The 21,006-nt window shown below is 46.8% G+C and overlaps 1 protein-coding gene across 1 annotated transcript in view; it reads right to left on the reverse strand.

Annotated features, from left to right (window-relative positions):
• The window catches only part of LOC118080190 (BOLA class I histocompatibility antigen, alpha chain BL3-7-like), a 63,676-nt gene extending 43,388 nt beyond the window's left edge, over positions 1 to 20,288 (reverse strand). Inside the window, exons 1-5 of the mRNA XM_060269885.1 lie at positions 20,072 to 20,288; positions 15,574 to 15,849; positions 12,604 to 12,879; positions 12,064 to 12,348; positions 6,817 to 6,819 (exon numbers count right to left, since the gene is read on the reverse strand). Of these exons, the coding sequence (XP_060125868.1) occupies positions 6,817 to 6,819; positions 12,064 to 12,348; positions 12,604 to 12,879; positions 15,574 to 15,849; positions 20,072 to 20,144 (913 nt within the window). The 5' untranslated portion in view covers positions 20,145 to 20,288. The remainder of the gene's footprint in view (positions 1 to 6,816; positions 6,820 to 12,063; positions 12,349 to 12,603; positions 12,880 to 15,573; positions 15,850 to 20,071) is intronic.
• Between the last annotated feature and the right edge of the window lie 718 nt (positions 20,289 to 21,006).

A 21,006-nucleotide genomic window follows, 5' to 3' on the forward strand; every position in this document is an offset into this window, starting at 1 on the left:
TCAAAATAAAAACAACAACCCAATAACACCTCCCCCCAAAGGAAACGACATTTTAAAAGGGCATAGGATGTCAATCAAATCAACCAAAGGCCTTGTTAAAAAGGAATGTTTTTGCCTGGCGCCTTAAGGTGTATCATGAAGGTGACAGGCAAACTTTCCTTGGGAGAGCATTCCACAGACGGGGAGCCACTGCAGAGAAGGCCCTGTTCTCACGTTGTCACCCTCCGAACCTCTCAAGGTGGAGGCACGTGAAGAAGGGCCTCAGAAGATGATCTCAGGGTCCGGTTAGGTTAATATGGAAAGAGGCGGTCCTTGAGGACCCATCATACTCCTGTGAAAATTGGGTTGAGTGCATTTGGACAACTTCAGCCTCAAAGAGGAAGAAACCCGCTTGAGTTCGGCCAGTGACTCATCTCAAAACAACTAGGAAACTAAAATAAAAATCATAGACGGGACTCTGAGGGTCCCACCCCCTGCAATGGTGGCATCTCAACAGCAGCATCCATGGCAGATGGCCATACAACCTCTGCTAAAATACCTCCAAGGAAGGAGAATCTACCACCTTCTGAGGAAGTTCCACGGTGGAAAACAGAGTGCAAGGCATTGTAAACCGGCAAGGTCAGTTTGCTTGAATTACGTACACCTTGATGGTGTGTCGACTCTCTCCAGCTTAGTTTCCTTTCAAAGCAAGATCTAATGGGACCCACTCCCCGCCCCCCTCCTAGAACAAGGGCTTCCCCCAGATCAAACCACAAGAGCTTCCCCTGGTTGTGGCATCTGGTGAAACAAGACAGGCGGTTCTTCTCAGTGGTCGGGAAACAAAGAGCCACAAAATGAGTCACACGTGAGCCCCCAAAGTGAGGAGGAACTTGAAGGAACCAGTGGTCTCCACCACCCTTTGCCCTCCCCAAGCCCCCCTGCCCAGCCCTGTAGCAGACACAGTGAGGGGGCAGCCCCCCATGTGGAGAGGGTTTAACAGAGAAATAACAGGCCTTACTCTTTAGTTCTTAAAGCTTTGTAAGTTACTGTGAGAATTCTTATACAACAAGCAACTATTAAACTAATGTTGGTATTATATTCATACCATTTTCCATTAGAGAACCCCAAAAACTATTTACAATAAAAGCAAACAATATTTTGGGGGGGGGATCTACATAAGAAAATAACCAACCAACCCAAACTAGATAATCATATTCTTCAATAAAGAGGATCAGAGTGCAAAATAAATATTATCTCCCTCACCACAGTTCAAGGAGGATACTGAGAAGCTGGAACGTGTCCAGAAGAGGGCAACCGAAATGGCCAAAGGCCTGGAAACGATGTCTTATGAGCTGGGTATGTTTAGCCTGGAGAAGAGAAGGTTTAGGGGTTTAGAAGGTTAAGATAAGCAGGGGGTTGGACTGGATGGCCCTTGTGGTCTCTTCCAACTCTATGATTCTATGATTCTATCTCATAAACAGCAGAAATCCCACATAATCTCAACATAATATTCCCACTTCCCACTTCCAAAAATGCCCTGCTGGTATCTCCAGATCTTTCTCCCTCCCCACGAAGAATAAGGTGGTCTCACAAGTCATTTTTCTTTGGCCAACCCTATCCAGGTACGTAAATGTTGATGTGTTTTGGCCTCTCATTGCTAATTTTAATTATTATTTAATGGGAACAAAATAAAAAAATTCCTTCCAGCAGCACCTTAGAGACCAACTAAGTTTTTTATTTTGGTATCAGCTTTTGTGTGCATGCACACTTCTTCAGATACACTGGAATAGAAGTCCCCAGGCGCTTATATAGAGAGAAAGGGTGGGGAGGAGGTATCACTCAGAAGGGTGGTGGAAATGGGTGATTGACTGACTGATAGCTGTTGAGCTACGAGCCAAGCAGCATAGCTGCCAAGTTATCCCTTTTTTTAAGGGATTTTCCCTTATGCTGAATAGGCTTCCTGGCGAGAAAAGGGAAAACTTGGCAGCTATGCCAAGCAGTGAAACGGCCCCTACCCCGTACAGCATACAAAACAAGCCACAAGTCTGGGAAACAGATGTTTGGAAAGGGATCCGGCTCCAATTCGGACCAGAAACTCCCCGACCGCCCCTTTCAGTGCCCACGAAATGCAATTCCTAAAGAGGGCTGAGTGCCAATTATTTTCTCCCCCCGCCCCAGAGCACAGTCCTTACCTGCGCAGTCCAGGAGCAGCAGGTGGGCAGCCGCCCACAGGATCAGGGGGGGCCAGCGGAGGAGGACCCCCATGATCTCCCCCCAAACGAAGCTCCTTTTTCCTCCTCTTACTCTAGCCGCGTCCTTCTCCCTCCGCCGCTCTGAGACCCGCTCTCTGCCCCGCCTGCGGAACCATCAGCAGCAGGAGCCGGGATTGGGCGAGGGGATAATATTCCGCCAATCAGAAATCTCCGCGCAGATGGCGGCACCGGTCGCCGGGCAGAATTCGAGGCTCAAGTTTGTGAAGATAGGCTGGCGAGGGAAAGAGAAAGTGATTGAAGCTCCTCGCTGGGAATCGCCGCCTCCCTCCCTCCTTCCTTCCCTCTGGCAGGTCTTCCTGTCCTACCCTGCAGGGAGGGCGGAGAGGGGGGTTGCCAGGGGAGAACCCCAGGTTCAACCCCCGCATCTCCAGGGGGGTCTGGATCTTTTGCTGTGTCACTCTATCTAGTGGCAGGGGGTTCCAGCGTTTAACTGCCTTGTAAAGAAATGCTCAGTGTTACAACTAGGTCTGAACCTCAGGGTTGAGGTCAAAACAGAGAGAGAGAGAGAGAGAGAGAGAGAGAGAGAGAGAGAGAGAGAGAGAAAGTGTGTGTATTGCCACACAGAGAGGTGCAGCAGGTGTTGGGAAATTGACAAACAAGTTGCTATCAGCACATCTTGAGACCAGAGCCCACCACCTTGCCACAATTTCCTTTCCCATAAGCATTTTAAAAAAGGCATTTTATATCTCCACATATATCTACTTCCTTCTGTCATCATATCGGCCCCAACATGAGTTGCTCTCCCCCTGCCTGGGACCCTCTAAGCCTGCAGGCCCAGGGGCGTTGGGGTCGAGGAGGCCCCCTTTGCACAGTCAGCAAGACCCAGCGGCTCCCAAACCTCTTCTGGAAGGCCCTGAGCAAAGGCTGGATTGGATGCTTGGCCCAGTGAGTGCTTTGCCCACATCCCACTTCTAGAAGCCTGAACATTTGAAACCTGAGCTAAACATGGGACACACACAGAAGCTGCTGCCTTTTCCAAGAAATCAGGAAAGAGACAAGTACCGTAGTGTCCGCTCCTTGCCCAGGTACAAGGAAGTTTATGATATAATTGATGGGGGGGCTGTGAAGTCTGAAGCTAAATAATTATTTGGGAGTTCTCTTTTCCCCAAGCTGCATGAAAAGGGCAAGCCAAACACCAAAAGAACCTAGGTTACGTACAATTGAAGAATAAACCACAAACAACGCAACCTTATGAAAAACTTTTTAAATATATTATCAATTAGCAATAACACCCAACCGCTCTGTCATGTAAGTCCAAATAAAGTATTACAACAAATGTTCACATTGGACCCAAAATGTGTGCATCCTGCAAAGTATGAAGTCCAATAGTAGATGCCAGCAGAACACGGTTTTTCCGGAATAAAACCTGTTTCTCGAGGAATTAAGAAATCTGGTTACCAAGTAACTAAAGGTACATCACATTAATGAATTGTTTAAGATGGATAGGAAAAATGGCGTTGCAGAACAAAAGTCTCAGTTTACCAAAGACCTATTTGATACAAATATAAATTATCAAAAATGTACAAACTGCTGTTGGAGTGGGAAACAAGAGAGGAATTTCTGAAATTTAGCAGGATTGTGGGCACAGGATGTGGGTCACAATATTGACCGTGAATTATGGGGAAAGTTGTGGAAAATAAATATGAATTTTACAGCAAGCTATGTGATAAAAAATATATGATGAAAATGGCCCGCAGATGGTATTTAACACCCACCAAATTGGCAAAAATGTCTAAAGAAGAAAAAGGTATATGTTGGAAGTGTAATGAAATTGAGGGATCTTTTATTCACATGTAGTCGTGTAAAATAATTAAGGAATATTGGGAAACTATATACTGTAAAATGAATTTTAAAATATACCCAAAAAAACTTTCCCAAAAAAACCTGAGATTTTCCTTTTGGAGATGGTAACAACAGAGGTTCCCCAAAAAACAAGCGAGTTTATTATTATACGCCTCTGCAGCAGTTAGAACCTTATTAGCACAAAGGTGGAGAACAAGGATAGTCCCCACTTAGGAAAAATGGCAGTGTAAAACGTTCGAATGTTCTGAAGTGGCTGATCTGACAAGCAGGATAAGAGAAAACAAATATAAGGAATATAAGAAGGAATGGGTAATGTTTATTGAATATTTCTAGAACCACTATAGAGAAAGACATAGCTTAGGTCTCGTATAAATCCAGCAGTGGAAATAGCTAAGAGTATTTAATGCAGGCACCCCCAAACTTCGGCCCTCCAGATGTTTTGGACTACAATTCCCATCATCCCTGACCACTGGTCCTGTTAGCTAGGGATCATGGGAGTTGTAGGCCAAAACATCTGGAGGGCCGCAGTTTGGGGACGCCTGATTTAATGGATAACAAACTGGATGATTAAAAAGATGTGGATTACGCAATTAGTAGAAAAGCAAAGGAACCAGGAAAAGTGTGGAAGGAAAGTCATATGGTATGTGTATACATGTTGTATTTGGTATGAAGTTGTAAGTGGGGCAGGGGAAGAGGAGGGAAGGAGAGGGGGGGTTAAATATTCTCTCTCTTCCTGTTTTTGAAAATGCAAATATATTTTTTAATGACCTCCCCCCCCCCATGGAGGCCTATTTTCAAGGTGGGCACCCACCCCCACCCACTCCGCCACTTACCGATGGAGGAGCTGGTGGAGCTGCTTAAATGTTAAACATAGGTCCCAGTCTACAACCTTCCAAAATTATACAATAAAATAATACTGATACAGGAATAATAATTTGGGATGCTTTGCAACCATCAGTGCAGTTCTCCATGTGTTGCCTCGACGTACTATTATCTGCGCATGTACATGTGCAAATGATTTGCAGTGCTCTAATATCACCTTGTTTTCTGCCAAGACCCATTGGACGTAGTAGAACTCACACACCAAGGCCAGCTCAATACATTTTGACACCTGGGAGGCCCCCAAAACGGCATCCCTCTCCCCACCAGGAAAGAAGGGATGAGGGAAGATTTATATCAAGGGTGGAAGGAGAAAGAGTAGCTAGTTTTAAATGGCATTGTTTTAACATTTTGATGTTTGCTGCCCTGAGCTCCTTTGGGAGGAAGAGGGGGATAAAAATTTAAAATAAATAAAATATTTTGCGCATCTTCTTTTTATTTTAGTGGGAGAACTTCCTCCTCGGATTGCGGACTTTTGAGGCAACCCTTCCTTGGTCCCACCACACCCTGCCCCAGATCAGATATCTACATATTTCTTTTATTACGTTCCCAACCCTCCTTTCTTTCGTCCTGGAACCAAAGGCAGCATCCAGGTGGTCCCCCATCCAGGCACTGACCAGACCTCAGACCCTCTTGGCCTCATGTAACTTAATCCCACTCCTGCAAAACCACAGATTATGTCTCCATCTCGCTTTGGACTCTAGTTCTTCAGTCACTTTGCACAGGAGACCAATTATTGGCACCTCCCTGCCAGAGCCTGTGACTATTCTCAGGAGATCTCTGGAAGTCCTGTGGTAAGAAGGAAAGAACCACTAAAGAAGAAGAGGGTGCACCCTTATTTATTTCAGTCAAACGAATATTACAAAAGGAATAATAATCATTACATCCAGTGTCTTCAAAGCAAGGTGGAGCAAATCCACTGGGTTAGGCAGGAAGAGTTCTGTGGCCTCAAGACGTCTAAAAAAGTTACCATATTGCATTATTATTTCTAGGAAAGAGTCTCTATTTTTTATAATAATTTTTTTTTGATTTTACATAATAAAGAAAAAACATACAGAACATATTGTCCCCCTTCTTCTAACCCCCCCCCACGAGTCCCCTCCTGCCACGAGAGAGTCCCATGAAAAGTGGGCAGTCGAAGGTGGTCCATTTTATAATTGGGTTTGTCCCCACCCCACCCTCCCTCCCCCCAGAACCCCTCCCTGCCACCAAGAGGCTCTAGTATGGCAGGGAGAGATGCAGCCGAGTGTCCACCCAACTATCTATCTAAGCAAACATTATTGATTAAAACACAAAAAACACAACAACAAAAAACACACATATCCCATTTTCAAATTCATAATTTGCTTGACATTGTTTTGATGACTTCCCCAGATACCTCCCAACTGATTTTCATTTTTTACCAAATTATATTTTCATAAGTTTCATATGATCCAATTTCAACTCATTTTCTTTAACATAAACACTCTTACAGCTAATCCTTATTCCTAAACTTTATCTCTTTTTCTTCTTCAACATATTCCATCTTTTCCTATCCCCCCCCCCCTCCACAGGCCCTCTCCTGCCACGAGAGAACCCTGTGGCTGGTGGATAGACCAATATGGTCCCTTTTATAATTGGGTTTTTCACCACCACCCCTCCCCCCCGGACCTCCCCCTGCCACCAAGAGGCCCTAGAATAGAGGAGATGAATAAAGGCAGTGAGCCACCCAACTATCTACCTAAACCTAAATTTTCTATGCCTATTTTTCATATAAACATTTTTTTCTGACATATATCATATTTTCTCTTCCCTAGCCTGATCTTTACGCCAAGAAAAATTTCATATAATTAATCCTTTCTCTATTCCCATATATTTTCTTCTATCCTTAATTACTCCATACCTCCTCCTCTCCACTAGATTCCTTCCCCCATTTGATACAGCAATTCCATAATACAATCCAAATTCCATATCCATTTTTCCCCCTGCCCTGCTTAAAATTCAAAATTTCCTCATCCCACTCCCATTCTCTCCCATTTTGCCACCCATATATTTGTCCTCCCCTCCTTCTGCCCCCCCATCTCCACAAACTCTTTCCCTTACCTATTCACATTTTCCCACATTTCTCATGAAATCAGTTCCAGTTCTTGTTCTTCCAATTCAAAAAGATCAGAACTGTCATGAAAGTCCTGATCATGCTTTTCTCCTTGTTGGGTATTTCCTTCTTCCTCTTCTATGTGTTCTTGCATTTTGTCATCGGGAATTAATTTTCCATTATCAATCCCATTCTGAATAGTTTCTTTCAATTCCTGATACTGTTCCCTGGTGCTTCTGAACTGTGCATTAAATTGTTGCTGCCCAATTACAAGGTCTCCCAGCAGTTTTAACACTGTCCTCTGGAAAGCAGGTATTCCGGATGTTGACATTCTTTCCAACTCAAGGGCAGAAAAGAGATTAGAGGACAAAGAACAATGGAGACTCAGACTTCCAGGACAAAAGAATCCAACATGGCTGAAAAATAATTTCCAAAGTTCTTATAATGCAACATTTATGTCTCTTCTCGTTCCATCGCAAACCATTTAAACTTTATTATTGACAGCTGTCTAACTTTACTTTCATTGGCAGCTCGCTGACTCTCCTGGGGTGCCAAATCCCGGGTTGAGAAGGGGTTTCCCCCACATCTCTCTCTTGCTTTTGCAGGGTTTTTATTATTCCAATAACTCTTCCCCCCTTCACCCTGCCTTAGGTAGGGGAAGTTATAGTCTTTCCTTGAAGATTTTAAGCCTCTGTGTCCTTTCCCCCCCCCCCCCGGCTTAGGGCTAAAACACTGCTTCTTAATTTCTCAGTGGGTAGAGACCGACTCCCGTTTCTTAAGTCTCTTCCCTTATCCAAATTGTCCGAATTAAAATTCAATAAATCCAGCTCACACTTTTAATCCAAATCTTTGGGAAAATTGATCGCTGTAGCCTCGCAGTCCTGCAGTGTCGCACTTTGAAGTTAGCGATCTGATGTCTGCCGCGTCACAGCTCCGATCCCCCCGCTCTCGGGGGCTCAAAACAGAGCCTTACCGGGGGGGGAGGAGAGCCCACTTTTGACGCCCGCCAGACGACTTGACCCCAAGACGCTCGACTTGGGGGTTTTCGAGGGGATCCGCTTCACTGGAGCGATTTCCCCTTTCTTCAAAGTGCCGAGGTCCGCTCCGCTGAACGGACCTCCGACTACGATGGCATCGCGACCAACTGGAAGTCTAGGAAAGACTCTCCTTAAGTAATGCTGGCCTATGAGACGGGAAGGAGGATGGTGGGAATCACATGGTAGGTACAGCAGCGAGGAAAAATATGTTCCTCAAAGGCCACAGGTGAAAAAGTAAGAACGTGTGAGATAAAAATTAGGCAAATTGAAGGCAACAAGTAGGGTTGCCAGACTCAATAGAGGACAGGACTTCTGTGGCTTTAATTGCCCTGCTCTCTTTTGAGTCTGGATACCAGCAGACCCTTTGCTTGGAAATTAAACAAGCAAAATAGGCCAAAATCCCTCAGAAAAACATGCTTATCCTCAAAATCAAGTTACAGCTGGAATCAGAATGGATGGGTGAGAGCCAAGATTAAGGAACATCATAAACAGCATTAAAGGACAGCAGGAGCTCTGAGCAATTCACGGCAAAACTTGGGCAGGCTCCTTCTGGTCTCATCTCACACACCGGGCTGGTATAAAGCTGGAGAAATAAAGAACAGGAGTGTTTCAAAGTTAAGCAAACATCATGGTGGGGAGGGGCATCATCATTACAGAGCTAGTGGGAACCCAAAGGCTGTCAAGTCCAGCCTCACAAGGAAAGCCACCATCCCATATCATGTCAAATCAGACCTAAGATATGCTCAGATCAAAACCAAAATGGGACTGCAGAGCAAATGCCTGCAGAGGGCAGCTCAAGCAAGTGAGCCAAGCTGCACTCTCTGGGGGAATACCAGAAGGAGAAATCCTTTTCCAGAACCCAAAATGTGACTATCCATCATTCAGATTGTGGGTAGAAACCATTTCTCAGATGGAGGGGATCCTCCGTGGAGCTCAGATGGACAGACAGAATGTGTCACAAGAGCTTTTTTCAGCTCAATGGACACTCCAGATTATGTCACTCTTGGAAACCCCAAGGTGGGTAACAGGAAAAGCTTTTCCCCATTTGGCGATGTTCCCCACGAAGTCATCCGCAAGAGCCCCCCTTTGCCCCCACTTACCCCTGGCAGAGCTGTCGGACCCCTGGTCGCTTGCTGCAAAAGGGAGGAAACACAGGAGTCAGGATCCCGGGGAGGGACATCCAACACACACACCCAGCCCTTCTCCTCCCTCCTTCCAACCCCATCCCAAATCAGTCTCAATCTGGGGGTGTTCAGGGACAGGCAGCCCAGAGGCAAGGGGGCTCAAGGACAGCATTGGAAGGAGAAGCAGATGCTGGAGGGCAAAGAGAGATGGGCACAGCCTGGCATGGAGGCAGTGGGGGACTAGAGCTGGGGTGGGTGCGATCTGGGCAGGAAGGGGGCAGAAAGGCAGAAGGTGGAGGGGGGGAGCAGTGGTGCCAATTCAGGAGGGGAGGGTGCCTGACATCCACAGACTTCAGCCAACCAACCAAATCTTTAGCTTCAGGATCTAGTAAATTAAACAACCAAAGATCCCTCTCTCTCCCCGCACCCTTGGCTCTTCCTCCTGCTGCTTTTTGGAGCCCATCCCTCAGCCGACAGCCTCTCTGCAGCCTTTTCCTGGCCCTGAGGGACCCCTAGCTGCCCACAGACAGGCTGAGCAGCCAGGCTTAAGCTTTCCATCAGGGTCTTGTGCTCAAGGACTAGGCCACCACCATGTTTATTTTTGTCTGTTTGTAACCTGTTACTGCTCCATATTGGGGAAAATATGTCAGACAGAGAGAGGGGAGGAGTCACTCACTTGAGGCGGCTTTGTAGGCTAATTTCTCGCTCCGTTTCCCTGTGAAGACGAAAGCAGAAGGTCAGAGCTGGAAGGGACCTCCAGAGGCCACACAATCCCATTTCAACAATCTGGCTCTCAGATGCTGAAACCTTCCCTGCAGATGCTCCTCTTGTCTCTTCCAAACACCTCCAAGGAAGGTGAGCCCAGAAGGGGAGCTTTTCAAGGAACTCAAGTTACGAAGAAGTAGAAAAAAAATGAGAAAAAAATTCCAAGAGGCTGGAAGGAAACATTATCCAATCCCTTCACTCATTCCTTTTCAGATTATTATTTCGGTGATTCCCCAAATAAAAATACAAAATGAGAGCACAAAATACATAATAAAACAAAAACAAACCAGTTAACTCACATTTAAAAGGCCAAAGGCCTGGTCAGAAAGAAACGTTTTTGCCTGGCACCTAAAGATATGTAAGGAAGGCTCCCTGGAAAGTGTCTGCAGGATTGAAGGCACAGGAAGGATTAAAACATCAGGTGGGAAGTGAATTTCCTGAGCACACAGTGAGTGCAAAGCAATGGCCACCATGACTTTTGGCCCATGCTCAAAGGGTGCTTTTATGGAGAAGGGTCTCTGTAGGGATACAAGGGGCAGCTGCCAGGAAGGATCCACCAGCACATTCCCAGTTGGAGGCTAAAACAGGAGGACACAGGAGAGGCAGCAAACACATCCAGGGTTTACTTACTGCGGATGATGAAGAAGATGATCCCAGAGACCAGCAAGATGGCAGCCAGGACACCCAAAATGGCTCCCACAATGAGCCCCAGGCTGACTAAAAGGGGACAGGAGACATTTTTATTCAGACTGGCAGCAGCAGCTCCCCAAGGCCTCAAGTAGGAAATGTGAGTGGAGGTGCTGGGCTATGAGCCCGGGAGGATTTTACGTGTGCAAAGCAGGCCCTCTTTCTCTCTCTCTCTCTCTCTCCTAACAGGCCAAGGTCCTCTCTGTAGTGGCCCTGATACAAGGGAGTTCATTTCCACCAGAGTCCAGCATTAGAGGTCTTCAAAACAACCAATTTATTTAAGGAAGACAGTGGACAGTCACATCTGTTTCATCACAGACTCAAGACTTTAAAAGCAGGTCTCCTCCTACTCAGGCGCTTTCTCTGATCGGATGGGATTCCCTCCCCTCTGAGACCCCCCAAGAGCCCAGCATTACAGGCCTTCAGGGAAGACACAAGCCCTTAGGAAAAAGCATCTTGTGTAGGGTTGCCATATGTCCGGTTTTTCCTAAACATGCCCTCCCTTTTCAGACTTAAAATGTCTGTTGAGACAGATTTTTAAAATGAGGCAAAATGTTCAGGTTTTAAATAGAGGATAATTAAACAAAGCAAAGCAAATAAATAACTGAATATTGTTATTTTATTGCTGAAAGTTAAGAACATTGCTACTAGCAATATATCACAGCTTCTATAGCTTGCAAATAGTAGAGGTACTTAAAATGAGAGTCGTCATAGAAATCCATAGTTAAAAGTTGTTGTTATTGTTTAGTCGTTTAGTCATGTCCGACTCTTCGTGACCCCATGGACCAGAGCACGCCAGGCACTCCTGTCTTGCACTGCCTCCCGCAGTTTGGTAGTTAAAAGTAGAAGTCGGCAAATGTGTCCTCTTTTTTGCTTTTCAAAACGCGGCAACACCAGAGCTTGTGAAATGCAGGGAGGTTCCAGGGAGGGTGGATAACGAAAAAAATTACCCCCAAACAACCCTCATCTCCTCCCAAGGTCCCCACAAGCACCTATAGAGATGAATGCCATAACAAAGTTTTATTCAACACTCTGTGCTGACACATTTGATTTTGAAGAAGTAAAATATCTGCCCACATTATGTGACATCACAACTACTTGGGTGGCCAAACTCAGCCCTCCCACTGTTTTGGGACTACATTTCCCATCATCCCTGACCACTGGTTCTGTTAGCTAGGGATGATGGGAGTTGTAGTCCCAAAACAGCCGGGGGGCCAGATTTGGCCACCACTGGCTTAAAGTCAAAAAGTGACGGCCAGTTTTTACCTACGACATCCAATTTGAGTCCAAGGCCTATGAGACACTTGCCAGAAAAGGCTGCATCTCTGTTGAAATCTACAGATTTCGATTCAGTTGCTTGCCTTAAGATACATAGACAGGATCCAACTGGGGTTCCCCATCCCAGAGCCCACCCCTTCCCCACCTGTCTGTCTGTCTCTCACCTGGCTTCTCCCAGGCCACGTCCAGAGGTTTCTTCAGGCTGTCATGCTCCACGCGGCACCGGAAGCGGTCCCTCTCCTCGGGGTCGATCGTGACACTGAGCAAAACATAGTAGGTCCCATCCGAGTTGGGGGCGACCAATCCTCGGGAGGTGCCCTCCTGCCAGACCTCCCCGTCCCTCACCCAGTTGGCATCAATCTCCTTGGGGTAGAAGCCGTGGACTTGGCAAACAAGGGTCTCCAGGCTGTCATAGTCTGCCTTTCTGGTCACCTTCACCACCGGAGCCTCTGCAAAAAGGGCCACATTGGGGTTTACAGATAGACATCCACAACAGGAGCCTGAAGGAATCCTGTATTCTTTAAGAGCAGAAACCCAAGGGACAACCTAGTCCTGCCTCCCAGAGTGTCAGAATCTACTCACATCTGCAGAAATTAAAAAGAACTGCAAATAAATGGGATTCCTCAATCACCCTTGGCATCTTCCCCAGTCAATGTCTGTGGAAACTGCCCCACCCCACCCCACCCCCTGCCCCCACCCCTCACCTGTCCTCAGCAGAGTCTCCTTCCCATAGTCCAGGTATCTCTGCAGCCACTCAATGCACTCCTCCTCCAGGTAGGCTTTCCGGTACTGGTTCTGTTCCTTGATAGGATCCCACTTCTCCTTGGTTACTTGGGCCTGCGTATTGGCTGCCGTCCAGGTAAGGGTCTCCTTGTCGAAGGCGATGAAGTCCCTCCCGTCGTAGCCAAACTGCCAATACCCTCCTTTGCGCCCGTCTGAACTCAGATCACAGCCAAGCATCTCCTGCAGGGAGTAAAAACCTGGTGGGGGAACGAGATGTCAAGAGTTGTGTGTGAACAGGAGAGAGATGATTACTGTATTCATTTATTCAAGTTCTATACTGGCCTTCATCCAAAGATCACAGGGCGCTTTACAAGAGACCACCACCAAAATACATACCATAGATTCATCATCATCATCATCATCATCATCATCATCATCATCATAGCACACAGCCCCTCCCATTTTAAAAGAATATACTGTACTGTAGATTACTGAATTAGCCAAAGGCCTGGGAGAAGAGGAATGTTTTCACCTGGCGCCTAGAGACACGTGATGCTCAGTGAGACTTACTCCAAGTATATCCATGTATAATCAAACCTTGGTTTGCGACCACCCCGGGGAGTGACCGCTTCAGTTTCCAAACGCCATGGACCCGGAAGTGTTTACATCCGGGTTCCGCGGTGCTCGGAAGCGCAGAAGCGATCTGCGCAGTGCGTGCGTGCGCAGAAGTGCTCTATCAGTGCTTCACACGCGCGCAGAAGCGCACCATCAGTTTATGACTGATTCGGGGAGCGACCGGCTCCCCGGAACGGATTACGGTCGTAAACCGAGGTTCCACTGTATAGAATTGCAGCCCTGATTTCACTGAAATATATGAGTCTTCTTTTACTTACTCCTGTGCTGGATTATGATATTGGCGTTTGTTTGGGGTCGGGGTATGTGTGTTTTTTGCAGTTTCTTTTTCTTTTTCTCCATTTAAAAATACTGGTAGTTTATTTGACACTGCATATATTTCAAACTTTCTCATAACCTTACAAACCATAAAGTAACACATCATGTGATCCAATCTCATTAAAGGGAAGGTGTACATAATGTCCGCAACAATTTGAAAGGTTAAAATGTATACTTCAAGTATCCCAAACTGTGTTACCCACCCCAAACGCTACCCCCCCATGGGCCTCACTACATGTGTGTTCAATAAAATCGCCCCATACTGCATAGACATTATCGTTTTCCTTTTGGCCTGTTGCTACCTGCAGTTTCCATGTTAGCTTTTCCAACAAAGCTGTCTGCCAGACTGCTTCATGCCTCTTATCCTGTCACAAATTCTACTCATATTGATCCAGAGCAGATTCCGACATATAGTTAGCAGAGTAAAAACTTGTTTAGGGAAGTTTTTAATATTTGATGTTTTATTGTGTTTTTAATATTCTGTTGAGAGCCTCCCAGAGTGGCTGGGGAACCCCAGCCAGATGGGTGGGGTTTAAATAATAAAATATATTATTATTATTATTATTATTATTATTATTATTATGCTGAATAATTTCCTTTAAACAGCCAAGGCCAGGGAGGCGTACACTTCAGACAACTGTAAGTCTGAGTATAGGCTGAATGAAAACCCTCGCTCTGGATTAACCTGCAGCTAACGTCTTCAGTTCAACTACATTCGCTTATTTAGTTTATGCAGGTAGCAATTTAAGATTTTAAGCTTTTCTCACCACTGCTGTATCACAGTCACCATCTTTCCCCCACACACTATGTTACATCTTTGTTGCAGTTTCTAAATGCCAAATATACGTTGCTTTTCACTTTGAACCATCACACAACAGTTCCAGAATTGTTTTCATTCCCAAGAGTATGACACAAAATTTAGCACCCTGAGAATGTTAGGGGTTTTGTTTTCATTTGTTTTTGTTGCCAATCCCTGGCAAACTCTCTACAGTTGTACCTCAGCTCGCGAACGCCTTGGGAGTCGAACGTTCTGGCTCCCGAACCATCGAAACCCAGAAGTGATTGTTCCAGTTTTCAAACGTTCTTTTGGAAGCCGAACATCCGACAGGGTTTCCGCAGCTTCCGATTGGCTGCACCAGAAGCCGCGCTTTGGTTTCCGAACGTTTTGGAAGTCAAATAGACTTCTGGAACGGATTCTGTTTGACTTCCAAGGTACAACTGTAATCAGAAAGCAGCTGGGCCTCATTGAACAACACTCTGTTCCCCATCAGAACAAGATTCCTGCCCCAGCATGGGTTCTCAAGGAAAAAGCAATTTTCCTGCCTTTTCTTTTCGCCAGGGGTTTGCACAGTGACTGGCCCAATTGGTCAATTTCACAAATCAGGATGATGACCACTACAGTATCATATAACCGACCTTCAGCTCATTCCCAAGTGCCTTTTTGCAGAGTAAAACATATATCTTTTTAAGAAAGTGTAGGTATAGTGTAGGGACGCAGATGGCGCTGTGGTCTAAACCATAGAGCCTAGGGCTTGCCGATCAGAAGGTCGGCAGTTTGAATCCCTGTAATGGGGTGAGCTCCCGTTGCTCGGTCCCTGCTCCTGCCAACCTAGCAGTTCGAAGGCACCTCAAAGTGCAAGTAGATAAATAGGGACCGCTCCAGTGGGAAGGTAAACGGCGTTTCCGTGTGCTGCTCTGGTTCGCCAGAAGTGGCTTAGTCATGCTAGCCACATGACCTGGAAGCTGTATGCCGGCTCTCTTGGCCAGTAAAGCAAGATGAGCGCCACAACCCCAGAGTCGTCTGTGACTGGACCTAATGGTCAGGGGTCCCTTTACCTTTAGGTACATATTGGAAGGTGAGAGAGAGGGACTTCTGCCCAAGTTGGAGACCATCCCACCCATCACCTCGCCCTTTTCGTATCAGCAGGCATCTCCCTTTGCCTCCTGAGCGCCAGAGAGATGAATATTGGGGATCTGTGCCTCTCCTGCCTTCCACTCACCTTCGCTCTTGTTAAAGCGATACTGCAGGGTTTCCAGGTTCAGCCCCAGCACATCCTCAGCACCCTGAAAGTGCTGCATGCTCTTCTCCCAGTAATAAGGATCCTGCTTTTTCGCCTTCCTTATCCAGGGGACGTGAGGCAGCGCCTTCTTGGTGTCACTGTCGTACTGAACGAATTGCTGGTCATCCACATACCCCACAGTAATGAACTGGGGCAGCCCCTGGCCAGGCTCAGATACGGCTGTGAAGAAGTAGCGCAGGGAGTGAGAGGTTGAGCCTGGAAAGGAAGAGAGAAGGGGCAGAGAGTTAGGGGTCCCGCAGATGAAGGCAACATCCCTATTGTATTACAGGCAGCAGCCCTAAATTAGGAAATCCAAAATTCAGCAGGGTTTGGGGGAGCTTATAGACCTGCCCTTAAACATAAGAGGAGGCAGAGCAGAGGGAGCCTGGAAAGGAACAGAAAAGTGGGGCAGAGTTATGGGTCCTGCAGCTGAGGGCTCTCTGTCAATCCTGCTGTCTTCCAGCAGCCCCCAAACAGAAGATCTTAGGTGTATATGGCAGTGGGTTTGTAGCAATGCCCCTTCCCAGAACCTATGCCCTGTAAAAACAAAACAAAACAAAACACCCACTCTTTGATTTTATAGCTTACGTTGCCATTCCCCTATTGGAGGTATATTCCATGTTTATGGAAAAATTACAAATAAACTGGGAGAGAATTGGGGGATAGAGTGTAAAAATACAAAATTTGGGGAGAATCAGGAGCCATGGGAACAGAAAGTACGCGTGTTGTGGCATAAGGAGGGGAAGGGGGATAAATCTTTGGAGCTCCCAGAGGCTGCCTCAAAGGGAAGAAAAAAGAGAGGGCAGGCAAAGGTGCTCTGTAGAAACACCTGGACACAACAACAACAACAACAACAACAACACACACACACACCTGGCCAGACCCCACAATCCATCTCTGTTTCCCTTGGATTGGCAACCGTCTAAAAGGCTCCGCACTGTCAAGTCTCTGCCCCAAAGGGATTGCAGTCCCAATGGGGGAAGGGGCATAAGTTGAATCCGCACCGAGACTCATGTTTTTAATTCCGGGACGCAACATATCCATCAATCACTATTCGAGATCCGCCAGGCGCGTTTTGCAACCGGCGCGGGTCCAACTGCGACCACACATGGAGATCTTGGGGTGCTAGGCTGGAGACTGACCCTAACCCTAACCCTAATCCCTACTGTACAACGACCCTGCGAGGTAGGTGAAGAGGCTGTGACTGACTCCAAGGTCACCCAGTGAGCTTCAGGATGGAGTGGAGGAATTTGAACCCCAGTCTCCCAGCTCCTCATCAGACACTCTAACCACTACACCCCACTGCCTTCCTAGAGTCCTTCTGCTACGGGGCAGCTGTATAAATTCAGTAAGTGAGGCTGAGGCAGCAATAACAACAGCAGCAGCAATGACAGTAAATTTATATGCTGCCCATCTGACTGGGTTGCCCCAGCCACTTTTGGCAGCTTATAAAACCACAGTAAAACATCAAACATTTAAAGCTTCCCTATACAGGACTGCCGTCTGATGTCTTCTAAAAGTCAGATAGTTGTTTATTTCCTTGACACCCTGCGGCAATGCCCCAGTCATTCCTCATTGTGGACAGAACTCCCCTGGGGAGTTCACGGCAGAGATGGGCTTTGAACCAGACTGTTCCATTTCAGAGTGATGGGTTTGAGCCCCACGGTGGGCAAAAGATTTATGCATTGCAGGGGGTTGGACTAGATGACCCTCGTGGTCCCTTCCCAACTCTATGATTCTGTGGAATAAATACCGTTAATAATCCATTACTCTCCAGCAAAGCTCCCTTTCCCATAAGTTATACCAGCACTGGGATAAAAGAAACAACATTGGGGAAGGGGATCACAACCACTTAAAAATAAGGACCAAACACAAGTAGGTAATATTCTTCTGTAAAGTGCAATATACCTTTTATCCCCCTCATCTCACAGACATCAGTAGGGTGGATGAATTGTAAAGGTAAAGGGTAAAGGGACCCCTGACCATTAGGTCCAGTTGCAGACGACTCTGGGGTTGCGGCACTCATCTCGCTTTACTGGCCGAGGGAGCCAGTGTACAGCTTCCGGGTCATGTGGCCAGCATGACTAAGCAGCTTCTGGCGAACCAGAGCAGCACACGGAAACGCCATTTACCTTCCCGCCGGAGCAGTACCTATTTATCTACTTGCACTTTCACGTGCTTTCAAACTGCTAGGTTGGCAGGAGCAGGGACCGAACAACGGGAGCTCACCCCGTCACGGGGATTCAAACCACCGACCTTCTGATCGGCAAGCCCTAGGCTCTGTGGTTTAACCCACAGCGCCACCTGCATCCCAGATGAATTGTACCTAACCTCAAAACCTCTCTTCCCACTCCAGGGACACCTGGAAGATGCGGACTATTTGGACCCCTTCCAGTCGGGATTCAGGCGCCATCATGGGACTTAAAACAGCCTTGGCCTGTGCTGCTCGATGATCTCTAGGGTGAAAGTAGCCAATACCATAGAACATCAGTCTTAAAGGATCTTCACTGGCTCCCAATACATTTCCGAGCACAATTCAAAGTGTTGCTGTGACCTTCAAAACCCTAAACGGCCTCAGCCCAATATACCTGAAAGAGCATCTCCACCCCCATCGTTCTGCCCGGACACTGAGGTCCAGCTCTGAGGGCCTTCTGGTGGTTCCCTCACTGCGAGAAGTGAGGCTACAGGGAACCAGGCAGAGGGCCTTCTCGGTAGTGGTGCCCACCCTGTAGAACGCCCTCCCATCAGATGTCAAGGAAATAAACAACTATCTGACTTTTAGAAGACTTCTGAAGGCAACTCTGGTTAGGGAAGGTTTTAATGTTTGATGTTTTATCATGTTTTTAATATTCTGTTGGGAGCCGCCCAGAGTGACTGGCGTTGCCATATGTCCAGAATTTCCCAGACAAGCTACGAACATGAGTTTGACCAAACTGCGGGAGGCAGTGCAAGACAGGAGTGCCTGGCGTGCTATGGTCCATGGGGTCACGAAGAGTCGGACACGACTAAATGACTAAACAACAACAACAAAGCCGGTATTCAGCATCCAGGTGGAAAATGCTGAAATGTCCCGGATGTATGACAGCTCATGCCAGAAGTGTAGATTTTGGTGAATTACATTTAAAATAGTTCAAAGAAAGCTCAACAGCTATGGCCAAAACAAAACAAAACACCTCAACAGATGTTCACTTTTTGAAATATGGCAACCCTAGTTTTACTATGGCTTTATCATTTGCTGGAAGCTGCCCCCAGTGGCTGGGGCAACTCTGGCTGAGTGGCATATTAATATTAATATTAATAATAATAATAATAATTGGTTCTGTTATCTCTTTCTATCAAAGTCATGCTGACGATAAAAGTAGGGCAGGAAGGAGCCTGGGTTTTCACTTCCTGTATCTCTTTTCTTTCTGGTGTGACGTTCTGTACCAAGCTTAGTGTTACGGTTTAGACTTCTAAAGTTATTGTAAGTTTAAGTTAAGTCTGCTGCAAATGCATTTCTTATGGCAGGGCCAATCCTGAATGTATTGGATTTGTGACCATTATGCTCATTTGCCGTCTGTAGAAGTAAAAGCTCTGCCGGATAAAATATCAATTGCCTCTGGTCTATTTCTGGGGAATCCTGCAACCTGTTTTAAGTTTTTACTCTGCTAACTATACGTTGGAGTTCTGCTCTGGGTCAATATTGAGTAGAATTCCATGACACCTGGAAGCAGCAAAACGTGCGAGGGGGCGGAACAAGCGAATTAATTTCCACGCAGGGCTGCCTTTTTTTGTGCGAGCCGAGTAAGGCCGCGGTCTCTGCCCCATGCGGCATACAGAGCGCACAAAATCCCTAGGGTGGGAGGCAAGGATATTTGCGAAGGGATCCGGATCCAATCCGGAGTCCGGACAGGGAACTTCCACCCCGCCCCTGGCAAAGGTGCTCTGCCCCCCAGTTTGGCCCCCTGAGATACTGACCAGCGCAGTCCAGGAGCAGCAGGTAGGCAGCCGCCCACAGGATATGGGGAGGCCAGCGCAGGAGGACCCCCCCATGAGATCATAGCTGGGTTTTTAAGAGCGGCTGAGGGTTAGATTAGAAGAGAGAAGGTAGAAAATAGAAGAGGAAAGACTCTCTCTCTCTCTCTCTCTCTCACACACACACACACACACGAGTCAACACGAAGCTGTCGGGGGACGGGACATGCGAATCACTCTCCCCACCATTAATCCTGCCAACACCTTCAAGTTTTGTTTTGTTCTTTGCTTGAGCTACGAGCCAAGCAGTGAAGCGGCCCCTGCCCCGGACAGCATACAAAACAAGCCACAGTGGGAAACAGATGTTTGGAAAGGGATCCGGATCCAATTCGGACCAGAAACTCCCAGTGCCCACGAAATTCAATTTATATAGAGGGCTGAGTGCCAATTATTTTCTCCCCCCGCCCCAGAGCGCAGTCCTTACCTGCGCAGTCCAGGAGCAGCAGGTGGGCAGCCGCCCACAGGATCAGGGGGGGCCAGCGGAGGAGGACCCCCATGATCTCCCCCCAAACGAAGCTCCTTTTTCCTCCTCTTACTCTAGCCGCGTCCTTCTCCCTCCGGCGCTCTGAGACCCGCTCTCTGCCCCGCCTGCGGAACCATCAGCAGCGGGAGCCGGGATTGGGCGAGGGGATAATATTCCGCCAATCGGAAATCTGTGCGCAGATGGCGACAGCGGTCGCTGGGCAGACCTCGAGGCGCTTTCGATATATCTAAATATATATCTAAATACATAATTAAAACATCAAGCATTGAAAACCTCCCATAATACGAGCAAGGGAGAGAGAGAAAAAACTCCATATATATTTCCTCCATATTTATATACAAGTTTATTCGCCTCTCTCGAGTTGCTTCTCCTCCTCTACTAAATACGAACTACGTGTACACGCAGCTGCTCCTTTTTTTTTGCGGGTTTTTCTGGCGTTTTTTGTCTCGCAGCGCCCTCTAGCGCCCCAAACCCGAAGTCGAAACTCTCCTTTCTTTATACTCGGCTGATTTCCCAGAAATGGTTCTTTCATAACTGACTCATAGACTTTAAAAAAAAAACAACCTCAGAGAGGTACATCTCTTGCCCGGAGAAACCACTTCCAGGCTGCTTCTAGACTACTTCTCTCCCCGCCCTTTTTTTGACAGCTGCTCATCGGGACACCTTTTTAGGAATCGATGAGTTTTTAGAAACCTGCGATCCAATAAATAAATTTCGTGTCCTTTCAATTCAAGTCTTACTTTGTGTGGGAAGTATGTGGGGTTTTTTAAAATGTTTTAAGTTCGGCTGTTAATAAAATCTCCTTTTATTATTCCCTAATTATCACGGGTTGTTATTATTATTGTTGGTTTTCATTACTTTTGAAGGTTTTAAAT

The sequence above is a fragment of the Zootoca vivipara genome, chromosome 2, assembly GCF_963506605.1.
Source record: "Zootoca vivipara chromosome 2, rZooViv1.1, whole genome shotgun sequence".
NCBI classification, from domain to species: domain Eukaryota; kingdom Metazoa; phylum Chordata; class Lepidosauria; order Squamata; family Lacertidae; genus Zootoca; species Zootoca vivipara.